Here is a 17813-nt window from a genome sequence, read left to right as displayed (position 1 = left end):
TCCTGTAGCTGCAGCGTTAATTGTTAGCAAGCTACAAGTTAGCTTTGTTAGCTGTTAGCAACCTCTACAGAAATGACATGACAGAGGCAAAAAGAAAGAGGACGTCGACGGAGGAAGCTCAGAAAGAGAAACGAGTCGCAGACTGGCTTTTTCTATTATTGTTGTTGGCGACGACTGTTAAATAAAAGGCTGCAGACGCTGACGAGGAACGCTGAGCAGGACTTGTTGCTGCTGACAAGTAAGTATGTATCACATGTTTTGTTGAACTTGTTGATGTTTTGCTGTGTTGGCAAAGTTGTCAACTCACACGTTTTTGGCTCAATAGGCACGTCAGCCCATTTCGACAGAGGTTTAGCTGGTAGCATGTTACAGCCAGGTGTTATTGTCTCTGGTTCAGGTTACCTTAGCTTGGCGTGCTGCTACTGTGCTCAGCTGTGTGAAGCAAAATTTCACTAAGTACAAGTTTCTACATAAAGTTGCTACAACTCAAGCAGTGACATTATAGACCTTTTTCACGGCAGCCATTTTGACTTGAGATAGTAGGACAAATACAGGTGTTACCAATGATACTAATTAAGGTTCTGTTCCATTTAGTATAGCAGAGCTTTTCTAATGAGCCAACATGTGCAATAGCAGCACCCTGACTCTGTTTGACCTGAATGGAATGGAAACTTAATTAGTATCATTGGTAACACCTGTATTCGTCCTACTATCTCATGTCAAAATGGCTGCCGTGAATTGCTGTCTATTGTGCTGGGTCCGCTCGTGACACCTCTCAGCCATGAAATGAAGCCAGTTATGAGACGAAACATGCCACAGTTTAGACTCTAAAATCACCTCAAGAATACACATTCATAACACTTTCCAATAAAACAACATGCTGTTAATAAAATGGCTCAAAAGAAGTGAGTTGGTGACCATTTCTTGTTATTAATGCACCACCAGAGCCTTGCTGCTTTCCCGTTCTGCCTCTGCAGGTAGTTGATTGCATTCAGCTTGTAACACAGGTGTAAAATGTTTCCTGATTAGCCAGCTAGAATGAAAAGCAGCAAGACTGAGAAGCACTAAATAACCACTTGTTGAGAATTATATATTTAATAACACCATCTGAAGATAAACGTTACTGTACTTTTTCGTCTTACATGTGTCAGTGAGTGACAACATCTGATCAAAAACCCAGTCATTCACGTGGGTCAGCAGGTCAACACACAGGAGTCTGTCCTGTAGAGGATGTTGAACTCTGCTGCCTCCACCTCCGCTACGCTCCCGTGCTTCCTGCAGCAGCATCCTCTCCCCTCCCCTCGGCAGGGACCAGCCCTGCGTCCAAATAGAGTTGTTGCAACAAGAGAATCCGGGGCTTAAAGAACAAAAGAAGAGGCCAAGTTCGAGCGAGACGGAGAGAGTCGGCGAGATTAGAGCCGTCAATCCCGGCATCTTTAGCACCTAGCGAGGCCTCCTTGTGGGATCAACCACAAAGTTGTAATCGAGGCGAAGGAACTTTTCTAGTCCACCGCCGCCCCGCTTCCCTCCCATCTCTCAGCAGCAGCACCGGGGCCGGGGTTGAGAGAGGTTTAGACAGGGTGAGTGGGTGGGTAGGTGGGGCAGTGAAGAACTTTCCCTGAACTCTCGCCGGCTTTGTGTCTCTTTCTTTCATCTCAGGTCACTGTCAGTAGAGGGTTTATCTCGTTAAAAGCAGCCCGAAGATGAAACAGGGACCACTGCTGCTGAACACTAAGGCCCGGGCTTGCGGTGCTGCTTTTTTCTTCTTCTTCAGATACATCAGGGTGAAGTTTCTTTGTGCTAAATGTGGGTCATTTAAGCTCGAGATGCGGTAACCCCAGCGTCTCTACCTGATTAATTAACTTGTGACTGGAAAATTCCACAAAGCGTGAAATTGTGAGGAATAAAATGGATTGTGCGGAGAGGAAAAAGAGCCCTGAAAATATCTAATCCCATATTTCATTCTTCATAATTGAATGGGTAAAATAAGAAAAGTCACCGTGAGGGAATAGAGAGAGAAACTCTATTATGATTCTGTAGCTTGGCATATATAGCAGCTAGTCACACTGGGAGAAAATATCTCAGCCGGGCCTTGATGAACACAAAGGCAAACCTAGACGACATGTTTGGATCAGTCAGATAAAGACACTGTCAGGAAACAAAGACACTGACAGAACTGACAAAAGACACATTCGTTCAGTTCTGATGTGCCACCAGAAATCTGTCAGTTACTGAAATGACTTGCTTTCATGAAAAGCCTGTGTTTTCTCACTCGCCTTATTTGGTTATTGTCAATCTCCTCGCACCATTGTTGTTGCAGACCCGGTTTTATGATAGCAAATTCATCCCAGGGCTGCCCAGATAATAAAATTGTAGCACTGATGGTCGACACAATGGAAAAAGCGAATGACAATCAGAGCCTGTGCTTTATCTAGTAGCTGTCTTGCCTTCCCGTGCTGCACGCAGGTAAGTTTGATGACACTGACGGCTCACTCAAATCATCATTTCCTTCCGTTTGTCTGCTTTGTTGTAGTAGATGTAATGCTCGGCAACATCTCATTCGCTCCTGCTTTTACAATATTTTAACCAATTTTTAGCTCGACAATCGAATCAGGAAATTGTGTCAGCGTGCAGACAATGAAGAGACAGTTTTGAGGAAAAATGATTTCTACAGACATTATGCAGCGCCAGATGCCTTGGTGTTCATTGTATCCATGACTCTTTAATTTGGTTGCTAATCCTCACTGGAGCATAATGCAAAGCCGCTCACTTCTCTGAGAGCAAAGCTTTGACAGCTTTTTTTTCTTCATAAAACCGGTTCTGATAAGAATCAGTGTGCTATAAAATTAACATTAATGGTGCCACATCCTCGGAGTTTCTGCCCTCATGTCTGTTACACAGTATTACGCAGTACGATGTTCTGAACAGTAATGTTACTTGTACAGTATGGTCTGGGTACCTCCAAGCTGAACTGTTCAAATCCACTAAAAAGTCTTGCGTTCCCAAAAGACACAGCAGGTCAGAGGTCAGGTATGGCTAAGAAGTGGTACGAGTTACAATCTTTGAGAGTTCAGCTCTGTTGGTTTGGCAACTCCTGCTGTTCTTGGTGGGAACACTGAGCATCTTTTATGGATCACTGGGGGAGAAAATGCTCTTTGAGCAGGTACAAATACAGCAGATCTTCTCAACAGAGACTCAGCTGCAAGGTCTACTCTGCCTCCAGAACACCGTCCACTGCCAGTGAGAAAAATCCTGCTGAAAGCAAATATAAATAAGGCTCCTGATGATATACCTGGCCGTGTACCAAAGACATGTCCCATCAGCTAGCTGATGTTATTTATTAGTGACATTTTTAACATCTCACTCTCGCAAGAGACTGTTCCTACCTGCCTCAACACAGCCACCATCACCCCTGTACCTAAGACGTGACCTGATGAAGTGCTTTGAGAAACTGGTTCTCCAGCACATCAAAGACAACATCCCTGCCAGCCAAGATGCATTCAGAATAAACAGATTCACAGAGGAGGCCGTATCCACTGCCCTCCACCCAGTCTCCACACACCTGGAGAATAAGAACAGCTACATCAGAGTGATGTTTGTTGACTTCAGCTCAGCATTCAACACAATCTATCCCATGAAGCTGATTGAAAAACTCAACTTGGGATTGAGCGCAACACTCTGCAAGTGGATATTGGACTTCCTCACAAACAGACCCCAGAAAGTACAGACTGGCAGTCACACCTCCTCTATGTCAGTGCTCTACACCGGAGCCCCGCCTACCAGACATCAACAGAGCTCCATTTTGGAGTATGCAGATGACATCACTGTCATTGGCGGCATTATAGACAACGATTAGAGTTCATACTGGGAGGAAATCGACGGTCTTGCAGAGTGGTGCACAGAGAACAATCTTTTGCTCAACGTCAGCAAAACCACAGAGGCAAAGACTCACATTGGAGTAAATGTCAGGCCTAAATAGTATCAAAAACTAGGATTGAAATGATGACTTTAATGTGCTTTAAACATTACTGCTGCTGAAGATGCACAAATAGACCTCAACCAGGTTGCTAATATCCACCGACTCATCTCATCATTTATTTTAAAAAGGGCTGTAGCTTAAACGAAAGGGAATGGTGTGCACTATGATATGATTTCATATAGCAAGTGTAACACATATAAAAACATTGTTGATTGGCCCATTTTCTCACTGATTTCTTTGTTTTTAAAGACGGTGTAATTAACTTCTCAAATGTTTTTCTCAGTGTGGTTCTCACAGTTGCCATGGTCATGGACTGGAAGAGTGGAAATTAGCAGTCCACTTACATGAATGCAGCATTTTTATTTTGAGGTCACACTTCAGACATTTTAGCTTAATGGAGGCTGTTGTTGTGTGATTTACTCTACGCCCTCTTGGACCCTGTGTTTGTAGCCATGATGGCGGTCATAACCAATTGGAGCGATATGAACCATGTTGTGATCTTTAACTGTTTAATGCTAATCCCTGGGGTTGGTGAGGTCAGAGGTTGTCATCATTAGATGTTTTGCAGGGCGGTGGATGTACTTACACTGACACAGACGCACAGGAAGAAGAGTGTTATATGTACAACCAGGATGAATCCCTCCTGCTTCCTTTGTCTTATCCACATGTAATCCAACACTGAGCTATGGTTCACACAGCTCAGGGGAACGTGGCAAACAGGCGTGATCCATCTTGGTGCTAATTAGAGACGTCTCACTTTTATTGGCGTGAGAAGGACCGGATACCGCTCATAACGTCAGCTCTGGCCGGCGTACGTGCTTAGGGATCTATTCCTCATCAAATTTCCAATAACTAAATATAGCGATAACACCCCTGAGGGCAGTCTTTAGGACATGAATGGGTACAACTGTGATGCATCACTGTAGCACCAATAAAAACGGGAAAGAATGTCCTCGAGTGGGGCTTCAGCGTTTATGCAGCAGTTACCGATGCATGTGGTCTGAATAAAGTTTCTTTTCAACGTTGTACGAGGCAGTCCTCAGTATGGCGAACACGTCTCGAGCCAATTACATTGCTTGGATGAAACTACAGCACCTGTTGATTAAATAGAGTAATGCCTCATATTTATTCTGAACATTTTATTTTCCATTCCAGCTTCTCACAGCTGCGGCGTGGCCCTACTCGCTGCTACACTGTGGATTACAGATTCATTTAAAGTGTTGATTTAGCTTTTTCCATTTCCTGCTCTGTCTGAACGCTGTCATGTTATTCTTTTTTCAACCAAATATTTACAGGAATTCTAACTCGATAACCATAAAAAATGGAAGCCATCTCAGGCTCACAGAGGAATCTTAGGACATAGGTGCATAACACAGAAAATGGAAATGGACCGAAATTAATATCATGAATCGATGTTAAGAATCACAGTTGGGTGTAAACCTGAATGAGTGAGGCATGATTCTGCACCGCTAGAAAAGCTAGTTCTTGACAGGACTCCCAGGTCAACACAAAGCAGAAAACCACAACTACCAAAATAAAGTAATGAGGACATGACGAGGCATATCTCACCCAGGGGTTTATATTTGCAGCAGCATCACGTCTAGTTGTCTGGCGGATTAAAATGAACACTGAAACTGTCAGGTGAGGAATATGCCAAATAAATAAATGAATCAACAGCATGTTAAATGGGCAATATGTAAGATTTTTAGTTGAAATTAACTAAAATTATCTACATGATGTGAATAAATGGCTTGTGTTGCAGTTGTACGTACTGAATGCATGTTAACCTGCAAGCGCTCATCCCAGTCTAAAGGTCTAACACTTACGCTCCCCAGGTCCCTGAGCTCCCAGTCAGAACTGCTAGCTGCACTGCTAAAAGGTAGCTACAGTTAGCAGCAGTTAGCAGTTACTTAAGTGAGACTAAACTTATTTAAGTAAGTAACTGAGTAAGACAGTGTTAAAAATGTAAAACAGAAACGTTACATTTAAGCTAAAACAGATAGGGCTTGGGAACCACTGATTCAACATATTGTGGAACAGTCTGAGATCTTGTGTTTAAATCAAACTTGTGTTCTGAACAATAACGTTATGCTGAATGATAAATCAAAAGATGAAGTTAGTTTGAGTTGCAACAACAGTGTTAGGCTGATTCAAGAAGTCTAACAGATCACTTATGTGATAAGATATGCATGTCACATGTCAAAACTTTCTCTTATTCACATTTATTATTGTGAGTCTCACACCACGTGTCCTTTTGATTGGTATTACTGAGCCAAGAGAAACAATGTTTTTTGTCTCACTCAACTAATCAAATGTTTCTCTCTGCCAGTATCAAACTTCTACTGCAAGTAAAACTTCAACCTGCACATACAGACACATGTGTCACGCCACTTTTGATCCTCGATGACTGCTACACAGACGCAAACAACATTACATATGTTCAAAATTAGACGGACAGACAGAATAAATACTTCAGACATAAGTTTTCATAGGCTGCTGTCTGTTTGCATTCTGGTCACGATGGGGAAGATGTAGCTTTCACAGCTGAGACAAAGCAAAGTTTCACACTGGAGTTCCCAGGCTCGACTTAAAAGAGTTTCAACACACAGCAGTGAGAAGGCTACTGTGAATCAGCACTTCTAACAAGAATAGCCTTTCGTATACCTGCAGAAACGTATAAATAATTCCACTCATGCGAGTGTCTCATTTGTCATTTGATGGCTTGATGAATGCATCAGAGGACTTCCTGTTTACGGATGCGAGGTGCATCCATAGCAACAGCGCTCATTAGGTGTGTATCATGCATATATTGAAATGTCATACAGACTACTGCGTCGCACGGAGAAAACAAATTATGTGATCAGATGAAAGCTCTCCTGTATGTTGGTACTCTTCCACTTTTCAACATCCCTCCCCCAGTCTGGAAGGTACCAGCCTCAGATTTGTTAAAATTGTACATTACATTAAGTATCATATCAACATTTCTACACCATGTGTCATATCATGTTTAGATTACATGTATATGAGCAGATATGGAGGAAATTTGTGATTGTGAAACTGCTGGATATCTTAAGCGAAAGACCACTGTTTCATATATTTTAATTTGTAAACGTGAAACCACCGGATATTTTAAATGAACAAATTGGGTATTTTTAAACCTAACCAGACCATGAGCACAGTGTTGTCACTACATAAAAAACTAAATGTGAATGTGTGGAGATGTTGCAACATGTTCATGGTTTGCAGAAAAACGTACATTGCCCACTTTTGCTGGGAATTTGAAGTTGTGAAGACTCCATATGATTGTGATTTACATCTAATCCTTTCTGTAACATGCAATTTTGACAAGTGGTTTTGTCATGTAAAATAATTAAATTACACTCCAAGTACAAAGCTGTTGATAGCATCAATGGTTTACAGTGGGTCTGTGTAATGAAATTTCTTTTCCCAGAGAATCGATGAGTTCCATTCCCTTGGTGGACTGTGTAATTACAAAACCCTCATTAGATTATGAAACTATACAGCATATGGTGAGAGGAGGAGATTCCTTTGATGTGCTCTTGTAATGACTGCAGCAAAAAGAAGAAAAAAAATAGAAGAGAGTGAGAGAAATGCCTGCCTTAACTTCATTTGAATCCCTTGAAAGAAATCAAAGCTTTGAAAGCGAGGTTTTCTCTATTTTTCAGCAGCCCCCACCCCCGGACACTCCTCCAACTCCTCTGAACCGACTCACATACCAACCAGGAGTCTAGCATTGACCCTGGAAATGTCAAACTGTTTTGACACGCCGAGGCCGGCGGTGTCACGGCCTTTTGATTCATGGAGAATGTTTGTCGTTTTGCCAAAGGACGCCTTCAGTAAAGAAGAATGAATTTTGATGTTTGAAGGAAGCGCTCGCTCCCCGTGAAACATGAGAAAGGCGCTTCAGGCGGCACTTGGCTTCTGTTCTCGGTGCAACACATTTCTCAGACTCGCTGTTTGGAAAAGGATAGCGGGCTGGGAAACAGAGTCATTCAGTGTAACTATGTTTGACAGGCGCAGACAAGCAACAGTGTCTACAGCAAGCGTGGAGGGTATGTTTCAAAGGAAAAAACCGAGGTCCATTTAAAAACCTGAGGAAACAAAAGCAATATCCCTTTTTCAAATCCTCTCATTTCTCTGTGTCTGTCAAGCATCTGCAGTGGAAAGCCTCCTGATTACACTATTGCTTTTATTGTGGAAACATATTTCCTTGTTATTTCCCAAAAGAGACAAAGCATTTAAGAATTGAGAGGTGTCAGCAATGCAACAAAAAAGCATGGAAAATCCAACTCCAACAGTGATCTGGAGCAACGCTTCTTAGAGATTCAAATTGAGTCTTGATGATGGTGGGTCCCTTTATGACGAGGATATGAAATTTTTTAATAAGCCTGTCTCCCAGAGCAAGCACAGCTAATATCTCACTGGGGTCATCAGCTAAAAACATTTAAGAAGCTCTCATCTAGACAACAGAGTTACGGGCATTATTGCAAAATTTGAAGGTCAGCTAGTGTTATGAATCATGTGTTTATTTATGGCAGGACTGTCTGTATAGCACTAAGAATCAGCAGCAGGTTGCAAGGGCAATAAACATTGCAATTTCTAGTCAGATTCTCAGCTCTGCTGTTGCACTTGATATACCCCTGATGTAACACCATTGTAAAACAAATGCCAGTACAGTCTGGACAAAATATACGCTTTGGCCAGGGGACATGAAAAAGTTGTCATACATCAACAGTAGTATGAATGATAATGCAAGTGATAAATAACTGTTGGAGCAAAACTAATAAAACATATTCCTGCAAAAGTCCGAACTAAACATATTATTCGGCTTGGTATTGTACAACTGAGTTACAGGAACATAAAGGATAAACCTTAGAAACTGAAGGAATGTAGAAGTAATTATTACTTCCTTTCTTTCTTCTTTGTTTTTCTTTGCAATGGTGGTACGCATATATTTCAGTTACACACTGTCTGTATGTACAGGACTCCTGATCTATGCAGGAGCAAAAGTTATTCATTTAATTGAGTGTAGTTCAATCAGCTAGTTTGGTTGAATTGTAGTTGTAGTTTTTAGTTTCCCCGGTAAACACACTGACCTCTTCACAGTTCCTCTTGACCAGCCTGCTGTTGCTCTTCTCAGGTTATACTTCTACTCAGGAGCCACTCTTGGCTGCCAGAGTGTCTCTGGGCTAGAGAATGATAAATAGCTTTAAGTGACATTCACACTTCGGTGTCTGCTGCAGGCGAAGAAACCTGGTGCTGCTCCTTTTTCTTCTATCTAGCTAGAAAATCGTTTGAGCTGTTTGTGTGTTTCTGTTAGGAGCCATCAACTTGTAATTTTGGAGAATATTGTGCGAGTTCCCCTCAAAGGACAAAAACAAAAAGATAAAGTCATTATTCACAGGATTGTTTCATTTTAACAACGATAAAAAAGATTGGACTCAGAATGGGTCAACATGATGGTAACAGATGGTACTCTTCTTGTGGAACGCAGGGTGAGACAGAAAAAAAGAGACTGTCATTTGAAACAATTTAGAAAGAGGCTACAAAGCAGGGATAAATCTGTCGCAGAGACGTGCATTTCAAAATAAAGCAGCCATTCTGCCTGCTGATTTACATCAAAACGCTTCATTTCTCTACACTGTGTGATTTCACCCACTGCGATAACTGGAGTCACGAAAACCAACTTGCCTGTAGATTTGATAACTTCAGCATCCCCTGACGTGACGAGTTGTGTAAAGGGCCCTTGAAGTTACTGGGGAGTCTGAACAGGCAAGTAGCTGACTGAACTTGACTGAACTCACATTCAGTCATCTGATGCTTTTAAACACTTCCTGCAGCTGACTGGGTCTGGAAAATAGTGATCGGTAACCGTGATATTTCCATTTGCAAGCAAGCTTAGTGAGTTATATAAGTTTATAGATGTCTTTATATGGGATAAATTAATAAATGCATCCCACACAAACTGCCATGCAGCAAATGACCTAAAGAATGTGAGATCTAGCTGTAGCTGTAGGTGGCCCTAACAAGATGAGTCAAGGTGATAACACTCAGACTATTACTGTTCAGTGACCTGTCAGTCTGGTTAATACACAGAGCCAAATGTTATCCAACTGACCTTCAATACCTTTATCAAGGCTATTTTATTTAGCTTTTCATATCCTATCATATCATAGTCCATTGTGGTGCTGAATCAGTCTAAACCAACACTTTCCTGACACTGTGTCCTCCAGACATGAGCATGGTAAGCTTCAGAGAGGTAGAATTTATGGCAGGACTATTGAGTATGAAAATAAATGTATGTGGATGTGCCTAACAATCTGATCACCCTATGATTGTAAGTTCTGTAGTTGTAAATGTTATCAATATGACTTTCAATGGTGGTGCTAGCAAAAAGGGATGACCAAAGCTGTTGTTATTCATCCTGAGGGGGACATAAATGTAATGCAAATTTCATGCAAGCCATTCAATAGTTGTAGAAACACTTAAATAAAAAGAACAAATATCAACTTCATGGTGGCACACAAGGAAAAATGGGGCATCACCAAATTTGTGGAGACTCTTCTGGGGACCATGAAAAGTTTGTGCCAGTCCATCCAGTAAATGCTGAGATGTTTTACATGATTTGACCAGCTGGGGGCTCTACAGGAAAAGTTAAGGGGATCACCGAAGTCACTGGGATTCATCTTAATGGGACCATCATTAAAACATTTAATGGCAATAGTTCCAATAGCTGGAACGACTGGCAGACTGCCATCCCTGGAGCTGAAAACTAGTCACTGTTAACATACAGATGCTTAAAAGACACAAGGCGTTAGTTACACAACCATAGTTTATTACTGATGTCATCACTTACACAGACAAAGGAAGTGTCAGCGATACCTACTGAAAGGTGATCAGCAAATCATACTTGAGTAACTAGTTGAAAACAGGTTCGGGAACATTGTCGTCATCACCCAACCAACCAGGGACCAGAAGCCTTGTGTTTAATTTACACTGCTGTTGTCTAGAATCTGAACACCGGAGCTGTGATACAAAAACAAAACCTGGCAGAAGCGAGCAGGAAATGGCAGAGTGATTTTCAGAGGAGAAATAAAGCTCGACTGGATCCAACTTTGTCTGTTTAATCAGTTTATACCTTTTACAGTGCTGGTTTAGTTCAGCTCTCTTCAAATTCTCAACAATGTCTTTCTTGAATGGAACTTAATTGAAGATAACATAATGTTTAGTAGGTTATGCTGAGTTTCAAATTGAATTAAGTTTATTTCCCCTTTGAATGATACACTGATGAATGTGATTGTGTGTTTCTTTGAAAATCACCCTGAATATCTGTTGCTCAGCCACATATTTTTTATCTTCTTTGAAATTTCACTTCATTGGAGAATAAAGTCACAGTTGACTGATAAAACAAAACCACATTTTGTCTTGAATATGTGCGAGGCTTACAACAAACTGACCTGCTGTTCACCCAGGTCAACTTGTGATGCAGAATCCCCTGTAAATGACATAAATACTCTAGAAATGAACATATAGGCAAAGTTCACCATTGTCTTCCACTACAAGCAGTACAATGTCAGAGAATAAATCCTGTTGTCCGGTAAGGCTAATCATATAGAGTCCTTTAAAAAGAAGTGCTGATGATCAGTACTTTCAATAGGATCCACTTCTCTTTTTCATGTCCATAGAGTTCAAGAAGAAGCATTCAGAGTTGTCCAAAGATTAATTGCAGTCCAGAAGAAAGGAAGTCTCTATTTACAGAAAGGTCCTTTGCATTACTGTCTTCTCCTTTGATGATCCGACCAGAACTGTTGGTTCACCTGCGACAGAGGAAAAAAGTATTCAAATGAAATCAGAGCCATCAAAGCAACGGCAACATCAAAACCCCATCTAGGAAAGTGATACTTCAAATCATTTTGATACTGTAGATGCCGAACGTAAGTGTCTTTTCTCGCGTATAACACAAAGAAAACCGTGTAACGGAGCACTTGACATAAGCAGAAAATGACACCATGCCTGGGCAGAAAGAGAGAAGAGCACTTCTCTGCTGTAATAAAACTTTATCAACAACAAATCCAAACAAGAAGACATGAGACTCCTGCCCAAAATTATCGACATGACAAAGGCGTCGGCTAAGCAATGGTTGCATTATTCAACACTGAAGCCTCTTCTCATTCTCACATTTTTATTTTTCATGTTTGTGGGAAAATGCACTGGTCTCTGAGGTACAAAAATAAGCTGTGATCGGATTGAAAGCCAGTTCAACACCTTGGGCTCTTTGTCATGTTCCTCAGGTCATCAGAAAACAGGACACATTGTCAGCATCGTCTCATTGCCATGAGTGGGTGTACTTGGTCTGCAGCACAACATTGCATTATAACGAGATGATCAATGTTGATCAGTTCACCTGTCAGTGGTTTGGTCGTTTGTATGTACTAGATATGGCAGCTTTTTTAAGTTGTTGCTTAGCTACACATCCAGCTAATATGGCGCCGTGGCAATGCAAAGTGTGACAAAAATAGTGCCTCTTGAACAGTAAAGCATGTAGACAACCGAGTGATATCACCATCGGCTTGTGATGCAAGCAAGGGAAAACCATAATCCTACCTCAGTAAAAACTGAAGAAAGGCAACCATTTTGATAAAATGATATCAAGACTTGGTTTGTATTAGACATCATCAGCTCCTTATCAAGCACCACACATTTGCAGTGCAGTGGCTCTTTCTGACAGGAGTCAAGTCAACAGCAAAGTGTAAAGGTCAAGTTTTCTAACCCTCACACCTGTGGAATTCTTTCACATTGACTAATATAAGACCTATACTGGCCTCATGTATCAGTACATTGATCCATCAGTTGGAGTTATAGAGAATAAAGGATGCTGGTGAGCTGGGTTTGTGCACCAAACAAAGGTTTTCTCTCTCCTAGTTCGATACTGTCAGGTACTCTGAAGACCTCCACTCTCCTTGAGATTAAATTGCCTGTCATGAAGCGCAGTCTCTGACTGGCAGCTCCTCTGCTCCTCCAAAAGTACATTCTGGAAGAGACTCTCGAGGAACATAACATAACAACCTCCGTAACGACGTCCGCTATCGATTCCGACCGTCTGTCAGCCACCACGTAGGTTTGACGGACTGAAGGAAGCCGTCGGCGAACTTGTAAGGCTCCATTATCGACGCTGAACTTTTGATGGGAAACAGGCAGCTCTGACAGCCCGGTTAGATTAATTCACAAATGGGTCGTTTGACAGAGAATAGGCCGGAGCAGCAGCGCAGCACCGCATAGTGTCATATAAATCATCCGCAATTATGCAGAAAAGGCAAAACAATCCGAAAACCATCAGGCCAATACTTGACAAGAAAACCTGCATTATCATATCAAACACAGGGTAAAGAGTTCCCATAAATTTGGGTTGTTGCAGCACTTTGCTGGTCTGTGTACAGGCGGCAATAAATTCTTGCCTTTACAGAGTCATTTACATTCTGAGCTGTCACTGTGATTAATGTGGTACTAATTTGAGAATAATTCCTCGCTGAAAAGACAAAGAGCAGAGCTGCTTCCTGTCAGAAAGGAAAATGTCTTCGGAGATGGATCTACCCTTAGTCTCACTTCGGGTGGGGGTGGGGGGGTCATTAACAGCATTTGAGTGACTGTCTGGAACAATGCTAAAAATACTGAGAGGAAAACCAAGTCTTCAGTGGGTGTTGCGTTTGTTTAATTGGTGGCTGACAAGTGCTAATTTAACTGGCGAAGGATTCATTTCCATTTAGTGCCTGAAGTAAGGTTGGCTGGAAGATTTAACACAGCAGGTGCACGGTCGTGTGTTTGTGTAATTCAGCCGTGTAATTGGCACACCGCAGTGTCCTCCTCAGCAATATGTTTTGTGTTGTAACTACCGACGCCGGGATTTTCATAGTATGGCCATTTTAAAGCTGCACCGGGCGAGATTTTTTATGTGAGAATCCGCCCGTAAAATCAGCAGAAAGAGAAAGCAGGGAGGCCGCACATCCACCACCTTTACCCGGATAAAGTTTTACCGCCAGGACTAATGGGTAATTACCTCCACAAATCAAAACTTCAAGTGGCTGTTCTTCAGGGATGTGGCTCTGCATTTATTTGAATGGCAGCATAGGAATTTAGGAGATGAGCATCAAGGAGAACATCGTATAGCAGGACGAGAAAACAGGTACACTGGTTACTATGACATTAAAACCTGTTGCAAACACACCCACGAGGCAAACAGCGCTATCTGTCACAGTGTTTAAAGGGCCTCAGGACTGTTGTCACTGACTATTCACCGTGAAGTTGCACAACACACTTCTGCATCTTAACAAACCTGGAAAAAGCAAGAAAGAACCCTTTTCTGAGTTTTTGAAAGTCAAGCTGGCTGTATGTATGTGCTCTTTCTTTCATGGTCACATTCAGTAATTTGGATTGGGTTCCACTTTGAATCTGGTTCCAGATTGGCAAATAATCCAAATTTGTTCGGATACAGTTTAAAGAAAATCTTATATCAAAGGTCTTTTATCTCTTTTTATGCTGCTCTTTATTAGTGAAGATCAATGAAGAAAACATTGCCGTACGAGCTCTCTCATTTTCAGCCAATGCCGACTGTTTCTTTCATGGTTCATAATGACAAACAAAATTGAGGTCTAGCAAAGCAAGCAAAACTTTTCACTGCTGGTTCATTTTCTCTTTGAAAGCCAGTGTCTGCGCTCTGTACCACCGGACTGTGGACTGTGTTATTGTGGTTCAACGAGACAAACAGCGTTCTCACACACAGAGCATCAAATACAGCAGTCTGGCCTGACACTGGAGCGTCAGTTCGATGAGTTGGGAGTGAGATCTTGTGAGGACATGATCTGATTTGAACTTGAAATGATTGCTATATAACATGTAATATCCTAAATGTATCAAATTTATAGTTCTGCATCAGGGTCTCAAGTATTTAGATCAAGAGGTTCTTGAAAAAAGGTGAAACTAAATGGACCACTGTTGTGTTTTAGGCCGTTGCAGCGCATCCGTGTATTTGCATTGCGTTTCCTAAATGCTGTGTATGTGTCGTCCACCATACATTATCACATAGTCAGACAACTCAAGGACAGGGAAAACCAATGCACTAACTTGTCCCTTAAGATCTGCAAGAGATTAAAAAAATGGACCACAGATTCAATATATTGGAAAGAAACTGTTGATGCTACAGAACCGTTTCAAAGAAACTATTATCACTCAGTGTCTCCTTGAGCAAATTCAAGAGTAAAACACACACCTCTTCCCTGTCAGTCCAAATTAAATTGTGAGCTCCCGTATGTGCTGGATGAAGAGGGATTAACAAGTTTAAAAACAGCAGCACTCACCATTGCTTTCTTTGTGTCTTCATTCTCCCTCATCCCTCTGGTTTGAAGCAACGCAGCCTTCCAGGGATTTCTCTGTCTAAGTCCAAAAGACACAACCTAAACGCGTACCTCTCGCTGCCATTTGGGGGCTGAGAATATACAGACTTCAACGCTGCAGTCGAACATCTTTGCATGTTCATGACTCCAAACTGAAGAGCTGTGTTCCCTGCCAGTCACTACTTTGTGTACGCCTTGAATTCTCAGGGAGCTTCCAGTGTCTATGAATGCATTTATGATAGAGGACAATATAGCCGGGGATTCCAGGTTTATGTTGTGCTGTTTTCCTGATAACTCAGCAGAGGTGAAGAAGAAAGTGTGACCTCCCGCTGCTTCATGCAGCCCGCAGAAAGATTTGAAACTTAAGAAACGTGTCTCTGGCTGAGTTCAAAGGTGTGTGAGATAAATCCCCCAGGTTACGCTGATGCTTTGAACATGTTGTTGTTGTCTTTTCAGATCATTCGTACGTCTCTCTATAGAGTTGTTACATAACTGGGAATCGTGGGTTGATAATACCATTTGTTTTAATGACAGTGAAGTGACACCGCACTACAGTGAACGAGACGCATACATTGTTTTTGTACAGTGAAGCTATAATAAGACACATGAAACATCCCTGTTGGGAGTTTGTGTGTATTTTTTGATTCAATGCGAGAAAAGTCAAACCTTGAAATATCAAAATGAAAACCAAATCCCTGATTTATTACCTGGACTCCGCTGTGAAGCATCTGACGTTACCAGAGCTGTTCCTTGTCCGCGGAAATCTTCTCCGTCATCCATGTAAAAGAAGACAACAGAAGAACAATTATGTTTAGCTTTCACACTCTCAGGTCTCAACAAGATCTGATCATTACCTCCACACATCCAGGCTTGTCTCAGAGCCCTGGACCGCTAAAAGAAAATCAAATTATATATATAAATATCCCATTTTGAGGTCCCGACAAGTCCCTGAATCAATAGCCCCAGGCTCCAGGCTCCCGGCTCCAGGCAGGTGTGGTGCGGGCAGTTTAAATAATTAAGCACATGGAGAGAGACAGAACTGAAGTCTACGGGTCGTCATAACAAAGTGAAGGATGCGGGCATCACGTTACAACGTTAAAAGCAGGTAATTGGAGTGAGTAATTGGCCAGTTTGGGTGCTCAAAGTGGCCTGAAAGTGCTAAGGAGACATGGCAGCCCATTGATTACAGGCCCCCAGGGGTCCAAGCACCGACTGCAAACATGAGCTGTTTTTAGGTAAAGGCGGGGCAGACGACTGTAAGAGAAGCCACAGCCTGGTGACCTTGAACAGCTTAAGTGTGTAAGATTCAACAGGTCTGAATATGGTATCACAAAGGTTTGTTTCTTAAACTTACCTTAGTAGTTTTGATCTTGTTCCCCGTAGCGCAGCTCCAGCCCTTCAGATCAGGAAGAACTTTGCATTCCTCCCCGTCAAGGCACGGGTGCATCTGACACCACCACTTCTGCTCCACTATCGAGGCTGGTGAAGAGATTTAACGGTCACAGAGCAGACAGAAATATCTTTAATCACACTGTTTTTTTTCCCTTCACAGTCTTAAATGTGAAGAAACTAATACATAAACTAATACAAAAAGTATTTGTCGAAGACTATGATCAAACATGATTAAAACATCATAATAACAATGTAATTTCTTAAAATTATTGTCAACAACAAAACGAAACAATAATATGAAAGCAAAAACAAATAAATGAGTAATTATGATTTCATTTAAAAATCACTTATTATCTAGTAATGTGTTGCACAAAATCAAACATTGTAAGATCCTATTTGGAAAAACTGTCCTCAAACACCCCAAACTCTCTTTCTTCAAGTTTTGTTGCTTTCTACACGTATACATCAGGGTTCCACAGTCAACATAGCAATAATACGTTATATGCAACATCCAGTTAGACTTTCAAAATAAAGGATCTAGAGTCAATTTAGCAGTAGTAGGAAACATACAACTTCGGGTCAGACTTTCAAAATGAAGCTTGCTGACAAACACTAGTCCTGTAATTAACACTGTCCAACAGTCGTGGTTTAGGCACAAAAACTTCTTGGTTAGGTTCAGGAAACGATCAGACTTTAGGTTAAAATAACTGCATTCAGTTTAACAATGGTTATTTAAGTGACAGAACTAATGTCACGTACGTTGCGTCATTTTCTTGGGTTAACTTACTTAACAACAAATCATTCTTGGTCACAAACTGGACACGAACCCTGTTTTTCAGATGAAAGTCCAGTGTCTGACCCAACCAAACCAACCAACAACTCATTTTGACATTTCTTGCTTTTTATATTACAGCACTAGAGGGGGCACTTTATGAGGTGACACTCGACGGGTACCTACAGTGTCAAACTCCAAGTATACTCCACTGACCAGGCTGACAACTAGATACGCTACATGAGCCTGAAATGATGTAAGA

General features: G+C 41.6%; 1 protein-coding gene across 1 annotated transcript in view; it reads right to left on the bottom strand.

Moving 5' to 3' along the window:
- Positions 1-10814: 10814 nt before the first annotated feature.
- Positions 10815-17813, bottom strand: part of LOC311252404 (chemokine-like protein TAFA-2) — a 75744-nt gene continuing 68745 nt past the window's right edge. Inside the window, exons 4-6 of the mRNA XM_084345552.1 lie at positions 16742-16866; positions 16095-16151; positions 10815-11817 (exon numbers count right to left, since the gene is read on the bottom strand). Of these exons, the coding sequence (XP_084201678.1) occupies positions 16122-16151; positions 16742-16866 (155 nt within the window). The 3' untranslated portion in view covers positions 10815-11817; positions 16095-16121. The remainder of the gene's footprint in view (positions 11818-16094; positions 16152-16741; positions 16867-17813) is intronic.

Source organism: Pagrus pagrus, assembly GCF_965226575.1.
Source record: "Pagrus pagrus genome assembly, chromosome: 23".
In the NCBI taxonomy this organism is placed as follows: Eukaryota; Metazoa; Chordata; class Actinopteri; order Spariformes; family Sparidae; genus Pagrus; species Pagrus pagrus.
This window is presented reverse-complemented; position numbering and strand designations above follow the sequence as displayed.